This window comes from Conger conger, chromosome 8 (assembly GCF_963514075.1).
Source record: "Conger conger chromosome 8, fConCon1.1, whole genome shotgun sequence".
In the NCBI taxonomy this organism is placed as follows: domain Eukaryota; kingdom Metazoa; phylum Chordata; class Actinopteri; order Anguilliformes; family Congridae; genus Conger; species Conger conger.
In genome coordinates, this window is record NC_083767.1 from 41412458 (window position 1) to 41436877 (window position 24420).

The window sequence follows — 24420 nt, forward strand, 5'->3', positions numbered from 1 at the left end:
TACTGGGAAATGATTTTCCTCATCTGCGCGAGGCTTGCCGTGGCTTAATAAATCAACTCCCCACTGCTCGCAGGGACATTCCTTCTCAACAGCGTCAGGAAGAAGTTCTCTCGCCGAATTTCATACGGCCCTCGCATACATTTTGGCTTCTCCTTCTCTATTTAGCAGCGCTGAAATTTACCGCAAAACGTCTGGCGGGCTTAAAAGAGGAAGTGGATTCTTGGAAGCCTTCCTTCAGGACGCTCTAATTAAGAGGGGAACATATGCACAAGTGCACCTGTTTAATCTCTGTGCTGTCTGACTCCACAGTTTGAAGCTTGGACCGTGTCCAACAGCACGTACGGGAAGGCAAGGCTGCTGTCCACTTTGTAGTTTCCTCCTGCTTTATTTCTCTTTACTCTTATTTACTCCTTTTTTAAATTTCATTTTATTAAGTACAAAACTTTAATAAAAGTAAACTGCATTGTTTATAGCTGTGGGTTTGATCCCTCACCATTCACTATCTGCACTGCCATCCGTTCTCTAGCAGTAAATAAAAAGCTAAAATAATATTAATGGATGATGGAAGCTGTACAACTGGTTAAGAATAAATTAATCCAACTACGAGCTTGAAACATGCCATTCTTTTTACGCATTCTTATGCATCTCATTGGGAGTATCACATCTAACATTTGTGAAAAGAGCTAGGGATCAGTGAAAGTGACTCAAAGCACATGAAGAAACAAAGTAACATTTAACAACAACATTTCAACGCGTAGCAGTGGGTTAACCGGAATATTTCCGTAATTAATGGTGAGTTCACCCGGGTTTTACAGCGAGGCACTCAGAAATGCACAGCTACCTGCCTGGCGTTCCGCCGTGCCGCGCCAGCGAGCCTCTGGGGAATTTCACCCTCGGAGAACCTCTGTGACGAGAAAGCAAAGAGTGACATAAGCGCAGTTTTGTGCAAATACGCTTGTTTTCCAATAACGTATCCCGACGGGTCCGGTAGGCATAAATAAGACGAAGGCTTCTGTTTCCGGCTCTTAAAGAACGTGCCTCGTCACCGAGGAGCTGTGCGCCCGCATGACAACGAAGGGGGACGGAGGAATTGGAGAGGCGAGTAAACTGTTGCATGAAATGAAAGTTGGCGCTGAGCGGGCGGGGAGGGGAGGCGTTGGGCCAGTGGAGCGAGGCTGGTGCTTTGATAGCGTCCCGCCAGAATGCAAACAGGGCTCCGCCAGCTTCCCCCCCCCCCCCCCCCCCCTCCGGTGCTTCACAGTCCTCTGGGGGCCTTTTTTTTTGGGATGGGAGGGGCGGCGTTTTTTGTGAGCGGTAACGCGGTAATGGAAAATCATAGGAAGAAAATGGCCGTTCGCAACACACTCCATCAAACTCCAGACACCGCTTTCCCATTCTGCCGTACACTGTGCGGGCGGCCTGCATATTCATCATGTCTGAGCACCGTCTGTGTAGAAGGGTGGGGAGTGCTCTCTCAGTCTCAAACCAAGTGACACGGGCAAAATTCACCTAATTTGTCTAATTTTTTGGCTTTGTTGGAGCGGTGCACTGTGGGAAGGATTCGGTTGCACCATAAGAGGAAATGGAAATGGAAAACCCTGGAATACCAATGCTCTGTTGCTGTACGTCACGTATGATCACAGGCTGGTCCAATTATTATTAACTAGCGTGGGTAGGATGAAATACGGCCGGTACTTTAAGACCAGGGCACCCCAGCAGAAGTCAGGGTGACCCTACTTCAGCAGGCAGACGGATGATTTGCTAGCGCACCATCCTTTCTGATTGGGTGGCCCACATAGAGATGAAGTGCGTAATGTCTGGGGGACGGCTTTGAGTAAACGGTCATGATTAATATTGGCTATTATACAGCACAAGACTCACAACAGGAAGTAAACCAGTAACATTTCAGTTTGACTTCAAAGGGAAGGAGTCTAAAAAGCCTCACATAAATCTTTTTTCCGTATAATTTTCGGTTTATAAATAGATTGACTCATCAAGCCAGTAAGCAGGCGTGATTCTCTGCAGGGGCTGCTGGGCACATGAGTAATGTTCTCCAGGCATTTTTAATGTGGGATGTTTTATTATTTTAGGAAATGCTGGATAGTTGTACATACAGTAGGTCTGCTTCAGGCTTTACAGTTGTACAAAGCTCTGTGGTTTTGTCTTTGTCATTGAGATAGAAATGTCTGACCAGAGCAAGTACAGTGAATTACAAGACAATCCTACAGGTTTTTTTATACTCACTGGTTAGGTAGTAGTAGTAGTAGCAATAGTGAATAGTAAAGTAGTAGTAATAGTAGTTGAATGAGTGGTAGCAAAGTAGTAGTAGTGGGTTAGTACTATTGCTACTACTATACACTACTAATCCTATTCACTACTAACACTACTACCTTTCCAGCTCCCAAGCATGCAGGACACTTTAACAGTCATGACTATGAGTATTACATTCATTTAAGTAGAAATACTGTGGCATCTGTTTACGGGTATACAGATAAACTTTGGTTTCTTATCTGACAGTTACAGGTTGTAATCCCAATATTGCAGAATGCAACTTTATGTCATTATTAAAAATAAATATGCAACGGCATGATTTGAATAATCCAAAATGTACAAGCCAGAGAATGTAATCAGCTGAAGATAAGCAGGTCTGTTAAGAGCTCATTATTTTTGTAAAGTTTCATGTAAGCCCGGTGTAAATTCTCTATTTTTAAAATCTGCGGAACATTAATCACTGTATCAGTTCTCACGGCGCTGCTTCTGCCGAATAATTAATGAAATATTGGTATGAATCTTTTAGAGCGCGTGTGATCAAAGCCGGAGCGCCTGACTCGACACTGCGCAAACGGCAGAGCGCTGAATTTCCGCCCGTCCCGCTCGGAACAAAGCGACAGCGTCAGTCGGCTGTTCGCCAGCGCACTCAGATATTCACCGTGTAACGGGAACTGCGGAGGAGGACTGGTAATGAGGAGAGAGCCGGGATGGTGGGGCAGATCACACGGTAATGGGCCACTTCACAGGGAGGTGAATCTAAAGCCAGGTGCTGTACGATCAAAATGGCGCAGTCACCCAGGGGCTGCTTTGCAAAAAGGCACAAAGGTATAAAGCACGTAATAAAATGCATTTACGGTAAAATAAAATATGCGCTTCGGGTTTATTGCAGGAGGGCATTGTGCATGGAAAAATACTGCACGGTAAGCTCTCCATAAAGACAGACCATGAATGAACAGTATTGGCTGTAACCACTAGTGCCTGACTGCATTGGACCTGACTACGTCTGACCAAGACTACATTGGTCAGAAATAATGCAAGTGCAAAGGTTTCAGTGAATATCTGCTCATCTGATTGAGCTACGTCAAAAATATCTCACCCTCACCCTGAGACCGCTTAATGAGTGAAGCTACAATCAGTGCCAGTCAGTGATCCTTTGAAGGAATTAATTCATATTTTATTTGGTGTCATGCCACTCAATCCCATATGCGATTATATGACACATCTATAATCAAACAATTGCAAACATTGATAGTTCTCAGAGAAAGGAGCAAGTAAGTCAGATGAATTCTCTCCACAGCAAAGCATAGTGGTCAGGTGACACTACAGGTCTCTTTAGTTGTCTACTGAGAGCATGGGTCATTTGCAGTTGTTTGAAATCTAATTTCCACATCACTGGTTTATGGTAATGAAGCTGGATTGTGTGGAATTTGTTGCTGTTTTTGAGCAACCTGTGGTGCTGAGAAAGAGGGCTGGTTTCCCTCCCTGGCTGCTCTCAGCTCTTCCTAATGCTGAAGTCTGGGAGCCTTCAGGACCGTGGACAGCGACACCAGCTCCCAGCTGACATGACTGTCCTGCATGAAACGCACGGACCAGGCTTGGTCAGGAAGCTTCTGCTTCAGTCCACCGTCGGTTGGGCTATGTTGTCATAATCAATCACGTACACGCATCACTATATGTTCTCATATTCAGCCAATCACATGCACATGTTCATAAATGGACAGTCCGATCTATCCTGTGCTGCTCAGTGCTATGCAACCATTGGCACTGTACCTGTGCTGATGCTCACAGAATTGAACTCACTCTCCACCACCCCAGCTTCCATCTGTTGTTTGGATCTGCTTCTAGGTACTGGGAGGTTTTTGATATTTATCCCGCTTAGCAGAGGAAACTAAACCAAAATAATTATGTTGCATATTCATTGATATGTTTAATCTAAATACAGGGACTTTGTTAACCGCTATTGCTTTGCCCTTCAACCTACACCCATCAAGCTATTTTGTATATGCCAATTCTGTACTGGTTCTGTTTTTTTAGCTTCTATTTTGAAATCTGTGGATTCTAAAGAGCCAGGATGGGGAAAATGAAAGGCTGTTGTAGATTGTTTGTTTTGTGCTTATTTGTTGAATTACCACCCTGGTGACAGTTCTATTTCATACCTGGTTGAGATCCATTTCCTAGGATTGAAAAAGATGATCCCCCCTTCTGCCTCCATTTATCATTGTATCCATGTCTGCATATCTGTGTATCTGTCCTTTGTGTTATCTATGTATTGTTGTGCTGACGTAGTTGTACCAAAGTTGTCTGTACTGTAACTGCAGTGTCCAATCATAACCTACCTAGCTACCATTTAGCTGTAGCGGTCCTGGTGTGGCTCCAGCCTTGATGTTTCCCCAAAAGTAACAGTAATAACCTATATAAATAACAAATAACAACTGATGAGGTTAAAACAAACAAAGGAAAAAAAAACACCTGAAGAAGCTTATTTGAGGAGTGGTGGAGCTGGTTCATCATCGGTTAACCCCTTAACCCCGAATTGCCCCAGGGCGGATCGTCTCCCGCTTCCTCAAATCAACTGTAGGTCACTGTCAGCTGAGTAACATGTAAATATATGTAATGTAATTAGGTTGACGTAATAGAGGCTGGTTTGTAATAGTGTCTGTTTGGCTGGTTGACTGCCTGGTTGACCTACTCCAATCCAGTCAACTGTGTCTTGTACACTGTAGACTTGTATGCAGAGTTAGCCGATAGCACATCCCAGGCTGGAGCACACAGGGCACTGTCGAGCTCAGTATGCGTTCACACTCAGTACACAGCACACAGTGGCAGGACACATAGACTGGCAATGCTTAACTGTACCCCTGGCACATAGCTACACTTTTCAAAGGACTGCATTGACATGTTTTCCAACTGCCAGCGGCCCACAGATATTCAAGTAACATGATATTCTACAAATACATAAACAACTCCTAACAAAGGGATCAGGTTTGGGAACTTGGGGGGTGCATCTTTGGGCTTGTAGTTTAGTTACCCATTTGGCATCTTCTCCCCTGTTTTGTAAGTTCTGTGATACACAGAGGGCCCGATACAGTAACACAATCATTTGCGCTCTCCTCCAACCAACCTGATCCTCCATTTTAGCCCTGGGAGGGAAGGAAGGCACCAGTGGGTGTCTGGGATAAGATATGAGGAGCTGTGATAAGTGGAGGGAGGTCTTGCATCCCGTGTTTATCGAGAATAGAGAAAAAAGCAATTTGGCGGAAGGAAAATAAAAACACCCCAAAGACATGAAGGCATCTTTGACAAAGCAGGGAAACCAATGGCAGAGCCCAATTAATCCAGTTTGTGGTTTATAATAAAACAAATGACAGGCACACAGACACGCACACACACACACATACATATACACACACACACTCACTCACACACACAGACACAACACACACTTACGCAGACACACACTCACAGCATTTCACAGAAGCATTTTTTCAAAATGCCCAAGGATGTCTGTGCATGCAAATGAGACAGCAGAATATGAATTCCACATTGAATGTAAAAGCGTTGTTTCAAGCTGAAGTTTTTCATTATATAATTGTTCTGCCTCTTTGAATGTGCCTGCAAATTCAGGAAAATGGTCATATTGGGCATACACATAAGCAGCTCTGTGCACAAGTAGTTCTAATGTGGGAATTAAATAAAATAGCTGCCACCTACTAAACAGTATTCTCAAAAACAAAATGTGTTCCATAAATCACCATAAATTAATACCTATTTCCTTACCCTGTAATTAAGCAAATTCCCCTAATTCAAATGAATTCCCTTCTGTTACCAATGAAGCATGACATAATACCATAAGCATTACGTGTGACTGCTATGGAACTTAACACATGTTATCCAATGGGGGTTTTATTGAGTTACTACCTTTGGCTCTAATACATTACATGCATTTTAAATACCATTCTTTTCAATTTTCTAATTATATTCTCCAAATCTTGCCATGTTCTGGTAACAGTGTAAGCGGTTGACTAGAGATTTCTCTTTTGAATCCTTGTTTAAAAGTGCAGTTCACCCAAAAATAAAATAAATCTATATTTCCACTTACCCAGAGTGCTATCTATCCTTTCAGATTGTGTTGCTGAGATTAAATGAGTTTTCTAGATATTCACTGCAGCTCATCCTGAGACAACAGACCTCAATCGGACCTCGACATTTGTGGTGCTCAAAGCACCAGAACTGTATATTTATACCCAACAGCAACATCCATCCATCCTTCCATTATCTTAACCCGCTTATCCTGAACAGGGTCGCAGGGGGGCTGGAGCCTATCCCAGCATACATTGGGCGAAAGGAAGGAATACACCCTGGACAGGTCGCCAGTCCATCGCAGGGTGCACACACACCATTCACTCACACACTCACACACTCACACCTATGGGCAATTTAGACTCTCCAATCAGCCTAACCTGCATGTCTTTGGACTGTGGGAGGAAACCGGAGTACCCGGAGGAAACCCACGCAGACACGGGGAGAACATGCAAACTCCGCACAGAGAGGCCCCGGCCGACCGGGATTCGAACCCAGGACCTCCTTGCTGTGAGGCGGCAGTGCTACCCACTGCACCATCCGTGCCGCCCCAACAGCAACATCCATTTCCAAATATAATGGCATGGTGTCTCGCAAACATCCACAAACTTAGTTGTGCTCAGTTTCATCCAACAACTTTGTGCATCCTCGCAAAGTCTCAACCAAAGTGTGGCAGTATTCTGGGGTGCAGTGTCAGCATACTTGCAGGGCTGGCTTGCATGGGATCGGGGTATTTGACTAATTACACAGCTATCTAAAGTGTTGCATCAGGTACCATTTCAGTAAATTGGACTATTACTGAATATGGTGAAGATATTTCAAGTCCTCTCGAGTTTCGTGTAGGAGGCGACAAGGGGCGAGGGCGGGAGGCCAGCAGGATGCTGGGTAATGAGGGTTGAGTAATTATCGGCGTTACAGTGTCACATCCGTTTAGACAGTCCTGCCCCGGTCGGGATGACCACCGACGGTCCAGAACCATGACTGGACAACCGTCTCAGTCATGTGGGCAGTGTCACAGTCGATTAACTGCACTCCCGTCTCACACAGCCACACGAGACTCGCTCAAACCGGTTCAAACAGGTGCCCGGCCATCTCAGGAAGGGAAGACTGACTCCGCGAGGGAGATGTCCAGTGTTAATTCAGCTCTAATGGAGTATTAGTCCAATCGGGTCCATTATGTACTCTTTTTAAGTGTGCAATTAACAGAGAACATTTAACGCTGTATATCCAGACTTTATGTTTTTCTTGTAGAGATGTGTAGCTGGTTTTGCATTGGGTGTTTCTGTGCTGGGTTTTGTTTCATTGGGTTTCTAGCTATTTTCAAATCAGCCCAACAGACAATGCTTCTTTCCTTTATTGGAAATGGAAAGGTTCACAGCTCAGGACACATAAACAGTGTTCATCTGGCATTTTATTTATGAGAATATCATAGACCTTTTAGCGCACACACAACTAACAACATAACCAATGATTGATGCAAAACAAATACTATGACCAGTCATTGGTTATGTTATAGGTTTTGCAGGTGCTGAAAGGTTTTGCATATGCTGATGGTGCATGATTACACCTTTTGTGATGGTTTCTGCCTTCGATACCTCAGTTGATAGAGCAGAGGACTGTAGTTGGGCATTGATCAAATCCTTGGGTTGCTGGTTCAAATCCGGCTTGAAGGATTGTTTCTCTGGTTACAGATCCATTATCTCTTCCCAGCAACACACCAGGTACTGTGGTCTGTAAAATATATTATTATTTTAAATAATTTAGATAGATAGATACCAACCCAACAAGATCAACCACACAGGGTATTAACCCAGACATTACATTACATTAATGGCATTTGGCAGACGCTCTTATCCAGAGCGACGTACAACAAAGTGCAAAGTGCATACCCATAACCAGAGATAAGTGTGCTGAAAGACATACCTAACTTGCCCAATTACAACTCAGAGGGTTCTTTATATCAAACAGAAATACATCCAGCGTATATGCATGAATGCATTATACATATCACTGGTACAAAATGGTGGGCATAAACCAAGAGCCACACTTTCCATTGATAAAAACAGTAACTACGCCTCCCCCTTTAACAGTGTACAGGGACCCATCTAAAATCAGTGAGGTTTAATGAGAGCAACACGGAGAAATGAAATCAAGAGTGCTTACCCGTGCATAGTAAAACACGGTTTAATGTGCAGTTTGTCACATTGACAGGTACATTTATTCTTAAACAGAGCGAGAAGCAGTTATGTTGAACTACATGCAGGTTATTTGTGTTCTGTGTGCATGCGTTAATCATATCCCACCCACTCTTCAATAATTGAGCGTCACAGTAAATTGGGAGCCAGCTTCACCAGTGTGAGCTCTCATGGGTGAGTTATCTAGGGGGAGGTGTATTATTAAAAATAGACAAGCTGCTTGTATTAGCACTGTATAAATAAAACCGTATGAATCAACAGCTTTTCATATGAAGATGAGCCAGAACAGAAATCAAACCGTTTGCTGAAGAGGCAAAGACACTCAGCGAAAAGGAGATGTTGGCGAAAGCCGGGCATTAAAACATTCTCTAATGAGGTCCCCGCGGGACATGGAAAACCTCTCTGTTGTGTTCAACTGCCAGATGTGAAAAAGTTTTTCACTCTTGAAATTTCGGTCAAGGATTATATTTCTTGCACGGAATTTGATGCGCGTTGATAACTGCCGTGTTAGGCGTGCTCCTTGTCGAAAGCAGCCTCCCTGTTTTATGCATGTTTAAATGAGCTCACCGTCCGTGGATGTTTATGGCCAGTGCTGTGCCGGGGAGATTATATTCTATTTATTATCTATTTTTCCAGACACAGGGAGATGTGTTCCTAAAAACCCCCACCCGGCTCTCATTCACACTCAGTGCTTACTGCTCTGTGTCCATACCCTAAATGATAAGACAACTACCCCCTTTTGCTCGACCCTTTTGAAGGATAAGTTGTTTTTGGAATGGAATGGGTCGTTTTTTTTTTGGTAGTGATCGTGCTCAGTTAAGAATATTCTAATCGCATACATATTTGTAACCTCATATGTTGAAGGGTTGAAATGTCAGTTTTAACAATATTTGGTTCAGCAGATATTCTGCATTTGGTTTACAGCATTGCACTAATACCATGCTTTGTGCTAGCCACTTAGAATGACTGTATTGCAAAGAAGTGCACTGTTCGGTGTGGCCTAGTTTTGGCAGACCTTCGCAAGCAGTGAATGACCAGCAAGACCTGGCTTCAAAAGCTGCAGGCCCCAGTCCGTAGGGAGCTGAAATGTTCTGGATCTTTCCGCTCCGCCCCTCCCAGGGGTATTACGGGTCACGCCCCCCCAGTCTCCCTGTTGGCCTCAGAGTTTTTAATCTGACTTCACCGTGCTTTAGAGCAATGTCTGTGAAGAATTTGACATTTACTGCTGACAGCTTGGTCTGAAACTGTTCTGTGAGTCTGTGTATGTGTAGGACTGTGCTGATTTCACTATTATTTACTGAATACAGGCACTCTGGACAGCTGCCATGTAACATATTGTTAATTTGCACTGTTTTGCACATTTTACTCCAGTAATACAGGTGAAATGTCCTGTTCACTGGTCCACTAGAGGTCTCAAGCAGTTCAGTTGGAATAGGGAGACTATGTTTGATTGGCACTAGCTGTCCTGTAGTAACAGCTGTGGAGAGCAGAACTTGCCCTGAGGCTGAGTGTCAAAGTCAAAGAGCTATAGTATAGGCCCAGCTAAATCAGAATAGGAGGTGCAACCGGGCTATAGGAGGTACAATTGGCAGTTGGGGAAAAGAAGGGCGAAAAAATAAAACATATATAAAAGATTTATAAAGTATATGTGTGTATGTCTGTCTGTGCGAGTGTGTGTGTACGTGTGTGAAATATACTGTAAGTTAATATAAGTTAATATAAGATACTTTGCATATCAAAAGGAGACAAAAAGGTTTTCAAATTACAAATATATAATGGATTCAACTGGATGTGAACTATTTAGGCATTTCAGGTTACGTTCTCTCAGTAGAGCAAGTGGGCATAGATTAAAGGGAGATTAGGTGAAGGTAATTTCCGACATAAAGAACCGTTTCTTTACACAGTGTTGTTAATGCATATAACCTTCCAGCCTTCCAGCCCATGTAGTCGAGGCAGAGAGTCTCAGGGAGAGCCCAGGCCTGGTGCTGTGGTGGATACTGCAGGGGTGTCCAATCTTATCCCAAAATGGCCGGTGTGGATGCAGCTGCTCAGTGCAATGACACCTGATTCAACTTATTAACTAATCGTGCTATTCAATCAAGACCTTGATAAGTAGAGTCAGGTTCATAGTGTTGGGCCACCCACACTGGCCCTTTTGGAGAGAGATTGGACAGCCCTGGGCTAGTTTATAGGTAAAGGGGAAGTCTGTATGGAGCTCTGAGCCTTGTCCTCATCACTGCGTACTCTTATCTTTATCGCCAGGGGAGAGTAATTGCAAGGGCGCACTCATTTAGCAAAGGCCGCTGATTTCCTTTTGCTCACCACTATTTTATGCTGATGCAGCACTTTCTCATTTGATTTAATAAGCTTTCCTCTGGGCCTTTTTCTGCCCATTACTCAGCACTGGGCTCAGATTTCCCCTGAGCCAATGAGAGACAGACAATCCCAGTTATTACCCAATGAAGATAAAGCTGTAGCTATTGTTCAACCACTCCTCGTTTGGCAGATAACATACATTCTATGGGGTAAAAAATTGACGCACAACCATGTATTGTTCTCACCTTTCCAAAAAAAAACCACGTCTTAGCACAAACAACCCTGTAACTAACTATCCCATTGCAGTTTATGTACGGCATAACAACATCCTGCCATTATAGGTTACAATGTATCTCTGTAGCTTCTGGCTAAAAACTAGCATTTTAAGTAGAGGTTTTCAGTTTCTAATCCCAGACATAATAATGCTGTTATATGCTGGGGCAAGGTGCTTATGCTGTCAACCTGTGTAAATGGAAATTGGATGTAAAAAATATCACCTGTCTGTGTTGCCCTGAACGAGAGAATGAATATAAATGAGGCCCGTGTTGACCAGGCAGCTCCGTAATGAGTGTTTGGAGTCATGGATTCTTTTCCTCCTTCATTACAAGGCCCGGAGCCCAAAGCACGTCTTGTGTAAAGATTATCGGCCATAGGATTTTGCTGAGTCTCCTTAAATGCACTGATGTGTTCAACTGGAGCCTGAAACCTCATTTACGAATAAACATCTGTAGGGCATTCAGGTTACAGCTATAAAATGGAAAGTTAGTTTAGTGAGGCATTATGAACGGTCCTGTGAAGCATAAACGCATGCATGTTAGGTTACGCGGACTGGTCCACAGAAGCTGCACTGCTGCCCCCTGCTCCTAAGTAGCTGGGATGGGTGAAATGCAGAGGGCAAATTACCCCACAGGGTTAAATGGTAAATGGTAAATGGTTGGCATTTATATAGCGCCTTTATCCAAAGCGCTGTACAATTGATGCTCCTCATTCACCCATTCATACACACACTCACACACCGACGGCGATTGGCTGCCATGCAAGGCGCCAACCAGCTCGTCAGGAGCATTTGGAGGTTAGGTGTCTTGCTCAGGGACACTTTGACACAGCCCGGGCGGGGGATCGAACTGGCAACCCTCCGACTGCCAGACGACTGCTCTTATTGCCTGATCCATGTCGCCCCACAATAAAGTACATCATGGCCTCAGAGTGACTGAACAGCAGATGACAGCAGTGAAAGGGTCTGAATGCTCTCAATTACAACGTATGTGTGTGCTGACTGTGGGCTGCTTTCGACAACCCAGAAGCCCTGCAGAAAACAAGCTCTGAAGCTCACTGTTGGTACTGCAACACACACACACACACACACACACGCACAGACACAAACACACGTTCCCCTGTACACTCACAGAGTAACACAAACACACGGCATGCAAACCCTGAGCACTCTCAGTAACCCTCACACAAACGTGTGGCTGTGATCGCTGACCCTGTGTTACGGTCAGTTCTGCCCTTACCCATGCTCGTTGGTGACGGTGACCACTGCGGTGGACTCAGCTAAGAGCTCTCAGGGTCCGTTAACGATGATTCCCCTCCCTCTCGTCCAGATTTATGTCTCTCATTACCCGGCCTGATTTAAAGCGCAGGGAGGATCGCTTTCTCATGCCGGGGCAAGCCCGTCTGTCCACTTAATGAAAAGGACGAGAGAGACGGAACGGGAGAGAGGCGGAAAAAGACAGGAGGAGAAAAAGTGTGAGGCGCAGAACAAAAGCAGCAGCGAAAGTAGCGTCAATTACGAACAGTGCCGTTGGGCTGCTGCGTACCCAGCGAACACAAAACGTTCTTACAACGCTGCTGCAATGTAGTGGTAATGTTGTAACCCTGACACAATGTTCCAGTAACATTGTGAGGACATTTTGTGCCTGTGGGGTCAAACCCTCTCGGGCACTGTTTTGACAGGACCCCAAAATGGCTGGAGCGTATCCTGGAGGTGGGTCCTGGAATTTGTCTTTAGGCTATGCACGTGTGTGTATTGGAAGGGTTCTAGATACTACATTTTTAATCTGGGCTCCGATATTAAAAGGTTTAAGAACCAGTGCTCTATGGGTTGTTAGGACATTTGGATGTTCCCTTTGTAAAGGGCATTATGGCAGTTGTTTTTTGCTTTGCTCTGCAAAGTTGGCACCCAACCTTTTTCGGTTTCCCTCCTGGGGAGGTGTGCCAAACCTGATGTATTTTTTTTTTTATGCACTCTTTTTACACACACGGCATTTTTAAGAAATCAATAAAACCAGAAAAGCCAGAGCTCATTGGGTGAAAATTGGATTCCTTGATCCTGGGAAATGAGGGATAGTACAGCAAATAACAAAGTGGATGTAGCCATGTAATTCTCATTTATATGAGCTTCTCAGGCTCACACATGTCTATGGAGACACATATTGGTAATAATGGATATCCTTTTGCTCACTCTATAAAACAATTCAATAAATCAGATTTCAACAGGCTATACAGCACACATGCACACTCACGTGTGCATGTACACAAACTCGGGCACATAGGGACACACACATGTACACGTGCACGTGTGCACACAGTCAGCATAAGGGAAGATGAATCATTTTGCCACCACACACCAGGACTATTCTCACTGGCTGTACCTGTTTTGGGATTTTGTTTAATGAGGAGTGCCACAGGAGCATAAATCAAACGGCTTTTTAATTGCAACGGCTCTAGCAGGTTATTGCTTTCCTCGCGGAGGACTGAGATGAGGCAAACTAACTAAGTGCCTGAACTGCAGTGTGAGAACATTTCAGCCTACACCAGCCTGCTGTAATTGAGCCAAAATAAAAACCAGCAAGGCCTTCGGTCAGAAAGGCCATATCTCCTTCTGAGTAACTCCTGAGTGTAAAGCGCTCTCCTAATCAGGGCCCTTCCATACTATTTAACATGCTCGTTCACAACACTGAATGAGAGAACCTGTACTTAAAATCTGGATATAGCTACTTACCTTATATGCAGGTTTTTGCTGAGTAATTTCTGAGTAATTACGCCTGTAATTTAGGAAATTTTTATGAATATAACCCAACGCGGCTTGGCCCGGGAGAACAGGACAGGCACCGACCAAAGAAGTCGAGGAGAAGGCCGCTCATGAATCCTCGCAGCTCCTGAACTGTAACGAGCACAGGGGACGGGCTGTCAGTGCTTGACAGTTCTGCTACAGGCCTCTGTGCCCTGTAACTGTGATGCTCACAGTGTCTGTAATGGATGCTCTTATCACTTTCCGATATGCAGCGAAACCACGCTTAAGCCAAACTCTAATCATATATCAGAAATATAAGAAAAGCTTGTTTCACAGCTATGTCGAGCTCCGCCAACAATTCAGACTCTAACAGACTTATTAATGCTGTTTAAAATGGAAGGCTTTAATAACCCTATGCTGACCACAGGCAATGGAAGATTGTTATCAATTCAGAAAACATATAGTTAGGTCCGGAAATATTTGGACAGTGACACAATTTTCATAATTTTGGCCCTGTACGCTACCACAATGGATTTGAAATTAAATAATCGAGATGCAATTGAAGTGCAGACTTTCAGCTTTAATTTGAGGGTATTTACATCAAAATTGGAGGAAGGGTTTAGGAATTGCAGCAATTTTCATACATAGTCCCCTCATTTCAAGGGACCTAAAGTAATTGGACAATTGACTCAAAAGCTGTTTCATGAGCAGGTGTGTGCTATTCCCTTGTTATTTCATCATCAATTAAGCAGGTAAAAGGTCTGGAGTTGATTTCAGGTGTGGCATTTTCATTTGGAAGCTGTTGCTGTGAATCCACAACATGCGGTCAAAGGAGCTCTCAATGCAAGTGAAACAGCCCATCCTTAGGCTGCGAAAAAAGAAAAAATCCATCAGAGAGAAAGCAGAAACATCAGGAGTGGCCAAATCAACAGTTTGGTACATGAATAGTAGTGATAGTAGTTTGCCGCATGAATTCTGAAGTCTATAGGAACATTCTGTCTGCTCACATTCAGCCAAATTCAGCAAAGTTGATTGGACGGCGCTTCACAGTACAGATGGACAATGACCCAAAACATACTGCGAAAGCAACCCAGGAGTTTTTCAAGGTAAAGAAGTGAAATATTCTACAATGGCCGAGTCAATCACCTGATCTCAATCAGATTGAGCATGCATTCCACTTGCTTAAGACAAAACTTAAGGCAGAAAGACCTGCAAACAAACAACAACTGAAGACAGCTGCAGTCAAGGCCTGGCAAAGCATCACAAAGGAGGAAACCCAACGTTTGGTGATGTCCATGGGTTCCAGATTTCAGGCAGTCATCGCCTGCAAAGGATTCTCAACAAAGTATTAAGAATGAACATTTCATTTATGATTATATTCATTTGTCCAATTACTTTAGGTCCCTTGAAATGAGGGGACTATGTATGAAAATTGTTGCAATTCCTAAACCCTTCCTTCAATTTTGATGTAAATACCCTCAAATTAAAGCTGAAAGTCTGCACTTCAATTGCATCTCGATTATTTAATTTCAAATCCATTGTGGTAGCCAAAATTGGCCAAAAGGGCCAAAATTATGAAAATTGTGTCACTGTCCAAATATTTCCGGACCTAACTGTAGCTAAAACGTTAAATCGTTGGATCCGTTTAAGTTCCCCTCCCACCAAACCCCAAACCCTCTCTTCAATGGGCCCAGTGTATTTCCTGTAACATTTATTAAGTAGGAATCCACAGCTATTAGCTTAAGATGTTACTAATTCTTCATGTGGCTCTGTGTCGGCGTTGGGTCATCTGTTCTGCTGAGCGATAGCGAGGTCAGGCCTGCAGTCTGTCGGCTGTGATGCACGAGCGCCCGGGTTCTGAATCGCCCCGCAGCGAGAAGACCAGAATTGTAAGCAGTGTGTTTTTTTTTTTGTTTTTTTTGAAGACAGAAATTGTGCCGGACTGAGACATTGTTTATATTCCCTCTCAAAAACATTGCCCATAGCCTGTCAAAATAACAAAGCTGGAATGTACCTACATTATTTAGTCTGCCGTTTCTATTAATTTTGGAAAAGGCAACGGTGTTGGGAAGAGATAGGCAAAGTTGACTTTGAGAATTCTTGATGTCAGTCAGAGCCTGAAACTTTCTGAAATAACATAGACGTGATGAGGATTTGGAAATATATCAAATAAAGTTTGTTGACTACAGCGTAATAAATTAATAGTGGCCTAGTAAATGGATAATACTGGGTGTTAACAAATTAATTAGTAATCAGAATGAATGGCAGTTAACTTGACAGCTAAATATGGGTTAGCGGCACTTTACTATTGCTTGCCTGAATGGAGATATGGGTCAGCATTATGATATTTGGTGGCAGGCCATCGCTGTGTCAGTGAGATATGAGGTGGAATCTCCAGAGTTCTCAGGGGGTTCCTGCTGAAAAGTCCAGTTTAAACCGGCATAAATTCGTCAAGCTGGTTTAAGCTGTGTTCTCTAACCAGCTGTTTACCATCTAACTGGCCTATATACTGTACGCTGTCAGCTAGTCCACTAGTTTGATCACCAGCTTACTTAACCAGCTTTGACCACCTTAAACCAGCTTAGAATCCCAGCTGAAGTTTTCAACTGGGGTACATCTGGCGTGCTTAGAGGAAGTGTTAGTGTCAGAGCTGATAAAGTTTGTTGAGATTATATAATGATAAATCCCTTATGCAATAGAACCACATGCGTGTATTTTCAAGGTTTGGTGAGTGATTGGCTCAGTGGCACCTGTACATCTGACTGCACACATCTACAGGTCCATCACCTTTGACCCCACTACCAGAGGAGGATAAGCTCATGAGTCTGCTTCATCTTAAGGTCTCTTCCTCCATGTCAGGGGTGCACAGCAAGGGCCAATCCTCTTCAGGATTGTGTGCCAACTTCTGCTCTTAATTATTGAATTAGCTCAATTATATCCTGATCATTTGTATATGCACCAGCTACGGCCACAGACTGCTAGTGTGTCCTAAAGATTTTACAGTGCTTAAGTACAGAAATGAACCTACATAATTTCTAGAGCTGTCAGAAAAATAAATTAAGGTAATTGGTCGGAACAAAAGCCAGCTCGCAGACCGGCCCTCCAGGACCAGAGTTGTGCTGCTCTAAATCATCCAGGGAGATTTCTCTTGCCGCTGTCACCTTTGGCTTACTTTTTGGGGGTTTAGGCCCGGGTATGTTGCAAAGTTTGTTGTGAATATATTCTTTGTAATGAGTGATTTAAATACATTTTGATTGATTGATTAATTCTGTCAATAAACATTCACAGATTTTATGACTATGGGACTGGGTGTGAAGATAGCATGGGTGTGAAACTGCATGTTCAAAACTGCGGTGGATTAGCACTTTCCCCACTTTTGGGCAATGCACTTAACTGGAATGCATTAACCAAACACCCGGCTTTACAAGTGGAAAGAGTTTCAAGTGCAAACGGATGGATAGGTATCTGCAAATTAATATGATTTTATGTTTAAGTCTGTTTGGTAGCTGTTGGCGCATAAAATTGACCATTTCCCAAAGGGAAGGGTAAAGCGACTGTTGGTAGAAGCTTCTAGAAGTCTCAGCAACTGCAGCATGAAGGGTGTAACTCATTCTCCGGGTCAGGTCATTCAGGGCTACATCATCCTGAGCATGCTTCAGAGCCATGCCAAGCCATTACCTCACACATTTTATCATCAGGGAACAGAGGTTTGGTCGGGACGACATTCTTCACAAAGAGTTTCTAAAGCAGAACGGTGTGCTCTGCTCCGCTCACCTCCTCGTATTGTCCGGAACACCCCTCTGTACTCTGAAGCAGCCACGGCCCCCTAAATTGCTTTTTCCCTGCATTCTTCTCGGAAATAAGGATTTTCTTTTTCCTTTAAGTAAGACCATAAAGTGACTTCGTTTAACAGAAACTCATGAATTGTAAATGTGCCGTCTCTGTAACCCAGATTGTCCTGCATCCATTTACTACTCCAACACTTCCCTTTTTTTTTCTATACGTCCCGATACTTGCTTTTACACAAAATGCACTTTAGGTTGTGCACCCCATTCTTCTGGATCTATCAAAGAACATTTCCGGTGCTATGTAAATTATTTACAACCCATTTATGTATTTTTACAGTGCAATTCAAACAACGGTTTCAAACCACTTTCCTATCTCCCCTTTAGATTTCTAATTTTGCGTGATTGAGTGTTTTTATTTAGGTGTGAAAACGTTTTTAAAATCTCCAAATTATTATTATTGCTTAGAGAAGAAGGTGCAAGCTACTGTTCTTCTACCTTCTTTGCGACATGTCTCCTACAGTTTTAAGAGACACACTAATCGTCCCTTTTATAAACTCCCATGCACCTACGGTACAGTTGGTTTGAATTTCAGTATATAATTCATACTTAAAAAGAAAAGAAAATCAATTATTAATGATTATTATTTTATTAGTGTCTCATACTGAGCTGTGACGCGCAGGCAGCATTTCCATTTCCATTGTCAATACTGTCTTCGTACTGTTTCGCACTACTAGTTTACCGTCATATATTAACTTACAGCAAGCAAGCTATGTTGTTTTAAAATGCGGGGAAAGGCTTACCGGCATTTTTTCGTAAGCAACGAATGCAACGAAGTCCTTAATGCAAAATATTCTGTTCATATCCTTTGTCATGTTCACCGTTCATCTATATACGGTTTGTCTGGAATCAACAAATGCAAACATTCACTTTGGATGTAAAAAAATATTCTCATTTATTGGTTAAAACTTCAATATTACAACTCTGTATACAGTTTCACTCTCTACCATTCAATTCCGCATACAGTTTCTGGTTCACTTGGGAAACCGCGCGGCCGTCCCGCTACGTGGAAGTAGGGGTGTTTCGCGGGCTACCGGTGGAAAAGACCACGTAGACACAGGGGTGTTGTAATGTGAATTACAAATTCGGGAATTTTATCTATACTGAGCGATCTGGGTGAAAGAAGGTGTTGAATGTGTTTGTTTGTTTTGGGTGTGCGTATTTGGTTCATTATTGGGTAAGAAATATGTTGTTATTTAGTTTATTGAATAGTGGTAGAGTTGGAGTTACCCAGTTTGGGTTACCCAGTTTTTTATTATTTCACTGTAAATATCTGCACTTCAGAAAGAAAACAATTCTGGCCTCGTCTATCAACTCGGCTGCTGGCTATCCTCTCGCAATTAGCGTTTGTATAAAAAAGGTCAGTTATTGCTGCTCATATCACACAGTATGGTTGGGCGTATATACCCTCAAATTAAAGCAGGCAGTCGGTGCATTGACTTCATATTCATCATTTCATTTCAAATCCAGTGTGCTGAATGGACTGCACTGTATCAGAGCCAGTGTGTGGCCAAGGTTACACCAGTCTGTGGGAGACCCTGGCACTGGTGTTTTTCAGGGTGTTGCTGAAATGTATTATTCATAGCTTTACTTTGAACCACAGGGGAGAAGCTATTCCCCAAATAATGCAGTGTTAACGATTCAGGTTTAATGCATCTATCATCATTTTTTCAAAGCACACAAATAGTGTCTCATTTTCTCATTTTGAATTTAATTAGTAGATGGATTTATGAAACTTTTGTGATGAAATGGAATAAAACCTGAGGCTTTTCCTGAAGATCTTCTTCTGAAGTTTTATTTTTCCAACATTTCCAAAAAATTTTTTTATAAGAACTTAAAAAAAACAAAAGAAACCCTAATTTTCTTTATTTGAAACACCTGTCTTCCTTTCATAAAACAGTGCTCTTGCACGGCTCTATTTGTAGCGGTTCCATGCTGGGAATGCACCATTTTGTTTGAAATAAGAGCCCAATGGGCAGAAACGAATATCAGGGCCCCTATGCGCACTCGCAGTAAACAAACGGCAGCTCATTGGTAAATCCGTGGTGATTACGTGCATTGTGAAAGCACCAGGAGAGGTAGAGGCCATTTGTTCCTTCACGGGTGAAGACGGATGTGCCCATGTAATATGTTCCACTAATATGTTCCACTGGACTCCACACTTTGAACAATATCGTTCTTGTATCTCATAGTAGTTGCTCACCCAGGGAATGTACTCTTCCCTTAAGTGTGTACACAGTTAAACGCCTGCATCTATTTGAACAGCAATGGTGATTTTCATGGGAAAAATCTGTTATCTCTTTCTTTCACATGCACAGAAAATATCTTAAATAACACCGCATTGCACATGAGAAGAGTGTCATGCAGATACATGGAATAAGAGAAAATGAAATGCCAAGTGTTCCTCGCAACGTGCCTTCCCTGGGTTAACGGGAACCTCTTTCTTAATGTTTCATGTTAATGTTAAACAATCAAGAAGATTCTTGATCTGCACATCATTATTGGCTAGGTGTAAATGAAAGGCAAATGAAGTAATGCACATAAAGAATAATAATAATAATAATAATAATGATAATAATGATAATAACTCATTATTTCTCCCTCTTGTTGTGTTTCAGAAATGCATGAAGTTCAACATAGAAGCCCCCATATGGTCCTCCAAGCAGCGTATCTTATGTACTCTGAATCAGAGCCTGAAGGACGTGCTGAACTATGGGCTCTTCCAGCCGGCCTACAACGGAAAAGCCGGAAAATTCCTGGACGAGGAGCGACAGCTGAAAGACTACCCTCTCCCCGCCATCGCCCCTCTCCCGTACTTAGAGGTAGGACTACACTCCACTCTTCCTGTCAGCTTTCAGTGGGTCTTTTCAAAGGGTCGTCACTTTTTAACAAGGGAGAACATCGCGGGCATTGGTCCGTCACATCGATGAAACACGGAGGACACTTCGCCAAAGCTTAGGGATCATGGCAGGAGATGTGGAAAAGGGCTGTTCGTTATAGCACACGGTGTCCCTCTCGGTACCTGAGATTCTGATCATATCTGGACTGGCACAGTTAGTTCAAGATAGTTCAAGATTTTTATTCTGTTCAAAGTGTTGTATGTCATTCAGAATAACATGCCTAGAGAACCAATATTTTTTGCATGATTTTCCAATACAGATCTGTCTTTGGTCTGAGGTTTTGTGTATTATTTTGTTTAACAAGGTTGGTCAATTCAGAAATCAATTTGTACTGACAACCTGGTGAATTTCTGCTGAATTTGCATTTTTTTCCATGATTAAAGAAATGGATTGAATGTCCAGTCACATGACCACTGACCGGAAGGACTACATCATTAACCCACCATTTTCTTTCACAAATCCAAAACATATCCCACCAGAAGTTGCCTTAATCAGGGGACAAAAAAGAAAGAAAAATTACCTTGACCACCCTGTTAAACGATCGCTATGATGTTAAAGTATAGGAATGAATCCTATGAATTCAGGGTTATGGCCTTGACCAATAGAAACAGCAGCTCCCACAAAGCACCAATGAAATGTCAGACATGGTCGCTGGGTAGCGACCCTGCACTAGGCTCATGCGACACAGACCGCAGGCTGGGTCCACTCCCCTGAGACGCATGAATCATGAGAGCGGACAGCTCTAAGTGAAAATCAAACACAAAACGGCGGGTTCCATTTCTCTACCTCATCGCCTCGGTCCTTCTGAAGCCCCCTCCGGAGCGGTCCGGCGGGGGGTCCCAGGGCACCACCCCGAAATTGGCTCTGCGGCGAGTGTGTGTTCACCTTGAGGACGTGATTAGACGCTGCTTCAGCTTGGAGTGCACAATGAGCTGTGGGCTGGGAATCACGGCACCAAAACTGTATTCAGATGTGTTCATTTATCACGAGAGCAGTCGAATACTGTCGGTAGTAGGGGTGTGTATCTGTATCTGTAATGGTCTGTATCTGTCGTGTATTTGGAAAAGGGATAGGTGGTGCTATTATTTAATGACTGCATTTGTCAATGCAGATATTCCAGAATGAAAACTTGTGCGCTTGCTTTTGTCCCAAAATAAGAGTAATATTGCAATCCGCCATTCCAGTTTTTTTAACCATTGGTCTTCACAGAAAACCACTAATAACCCATCCTATATACTCTACATGCTACACACTATACTGAACATGTACCGGATAGGGAATTGATTGGTTGCAAAAAAAAAAAATCCAATTGATTTGGGTTGGAGGGTTTTGGAAGGGGCCGTTTAGCTCTGGGCTGCACACGTGCTCCCTGTCCCACAGTCTCATTGTGGTGTTATTTCACGGTGTCCGCCCTGGATTTGAGTTTTTGTGAATGTTTTGGGAGGGTGTCTGTGGACGTAGAGCATGTGGGACTGACCCTAACAGCAGAATCATTACGCCCTGGGTACAGTTTCAGCCTGAGAGCGTGGGGCTCAACACTGCACCCCAGCCTGGTGCCTTAACCCAATGAGCCATCCAGCATTCCCTTAATTTTAGCACTTATTTATTTACTGTTTTGTTTTGTTTGTTTGTTTGTTTGTTTGCTTAAACAGTCAGATTTCCCCTAACACTATCCAACACCGATAACCCTGATTGCTCAGGCAGGCAGCTGCTGATTGGCATGCTGCAGAATTCCACCTGTATCTGCTGGCTCAGTGTGAGCGTTGCATGCTGGGATTAATTATTACTTTGTCCTCCATTCTGTTCGCTATAAAACGAGTAGCCAAGGTGTTTTTGATTTCGTCAAAGCACGCAGGATTTATGAGATCCTTTGTGCAGAGAGGGCTGCAGTTCCCTGTATTTAGCGCGGTTATTAAAGGGAGCTGCGTACGGTGTTGCTTCCCCGTGTTCTCTGAACGTTACAGTACACGTATGGGACTGACTTGAGTGCAAATGTTCAATTTTTTTTCTTTTTCGGTTGTGAGTGCGCTCCCTGCCCTCTTGACAGGTTCGGAGGGGTTGCTGTGTTTTTTATGTCTTCTGTGCTGAATTATTTAGGCTGTGTGGAGTATGTGTGCTGTTTTATGAAAGGCTGTAGAATTGATTTGCATGATTTCTGCAGCATGAGTACAGTTCTTGAGAGTGAATACAGTATATGTTTATTTGCAAGTCCTTTTGCAATAGGGGAACACTCAAGATAATATCATATCAGGTGTGTTCTTATATAGCTATTTTAATTCGGTGCACATGCAATACAGTTTGTTTTATGTGATTTATTTTTTATTTATTTTTTTCCAGTTCCGTTACAAGAGACGTGTGTACTCGGAGGCTTATGTAGATGACAAGCAGCTGGCCAAACTCCACACTAAGGTAAGAAGACAGGTCCTCTTATTTATCTGATGCCAGCTGCTTCTTCTCTGCTCTATGGCTGGAGGCCTCGTACAGCTGTACTGTATCAGCAGATATTTATATTTTTATAACTTCTTATATCTTTTTCATATTGCTTTTTATTAAGATTGGAGGCTGGGCATCTTTTGTTTTATAACCTATTTTAGTTTTTTTATTTAAGTGTTTGCTGTATCTGCACATTCACCCTTGTTGAACTTCCACCCAGTCATTATTACGTTGTTTTCATTTCACACCTTTTCAAATTTCCATGAATTGAATTTCTTTTTTTATGACTGTTGGAATAAACGACCGTTTGAGAAATCCAGTGTAGCTTCTGCATTGAGGTGGAACTAAAGATGAAAGGCAGGAAGGGCAATGTCATCCACCCTTAAACAAGCCTTTGAAAATAATCAGGTGAGATTAGAACTAAGCTGAATACTTTGTAAATGTGAATTCATGGTGTCGGTAAGCATAAAGCTCTAAAAATGGTAAGGTGATGTGCTTCAGTTGGTCATATGTACCATGGCAATGTCAAATAATGGATGCCAAATTCATGGGTGCCTTTGCATCCACAACTGACAAATTAATAACAGGACTGACTGCCAGGCTAATTTTGAGATCCCAATGCAAAACAGTGACATTTGTCAACCAATGAACCCAAAACAATGCAATTACACATCTCTTCGCCAACATTTTGAGTATACTTCATTTGCTGTTTTGTGAAAAATGATGTCGCTCTTTTTCCAGTTGAGACATCGTGATTGAGTGCTATTTCCTTAATTGTGATGAAATAAGGATAATTTCTTATAACTACGATGGGAAAAGTGACTGCTTAATGCAGCTCTTTAATGCTGACCATGGCTAGCCCAGGCACTCCGAAGCTCCAGGAGCAGATGTTCGCTGAGCGCTGGTTCTGTTCTGGAAGCACTGGGCTCTTAGTCAGCAGCCCGCTTTGAGGCTCTTTTGTCAGAGGGAGACGACAGCCTCATCCATCACGCCCGTGACACTTCTGCAACTCTGCCGTTCCTGTCCAATAGCATGTCTCCTTTCTGGTCACATGCAATTTCCTCAGAGCTCAACTGAAATTGAATTTTTGGGGCTTAACTGAAATTGAATTTTTGGGCTTAACTGAAATTGAATTTTTGGGCTTAACTGAAATGGAATTTTAGGGCTTAACTGAAATGGAATTTAATGGTTCAACTGAATATTACTGACATTTTTCACATTTTTGGTGAAGAATATGCAACGACTGCTGAAGATAATCAACTTGATGTTTTTAACTTGGGTGTCCAATTTTATAGTGTACTGTAAGCAGAGATAGTGGTTAGGAAATGTTTTAATGAGATGTACCAACATGACATGATTTCCTC

General features: G+C 42.9%; 1 protein-coding gene across 1 annotated transcript in view; it reads left to right on the top strand.

Moving 5' to 3' along the window:
• Positions 1-24420, top strand: part of shank3a (SH3 and multiple ankyrin repeat domains 3a) — a 262588-nt gene that overhangs the window by 43860 nt on the left and 194308 nt on the right. The window contains exons 3-4 of the mRNA XM_061251833.1: positions 20342-20545; positions 22961-23032. Of these exons, the coding sequence (XP_061107817.1) occupies positions 20342-20545; positions 22961-23032 (276 nt within the window). The remainder of the gene's footprint in view (positions 1-20341; positions 20546-22960; positions 23033-24420) is intronic.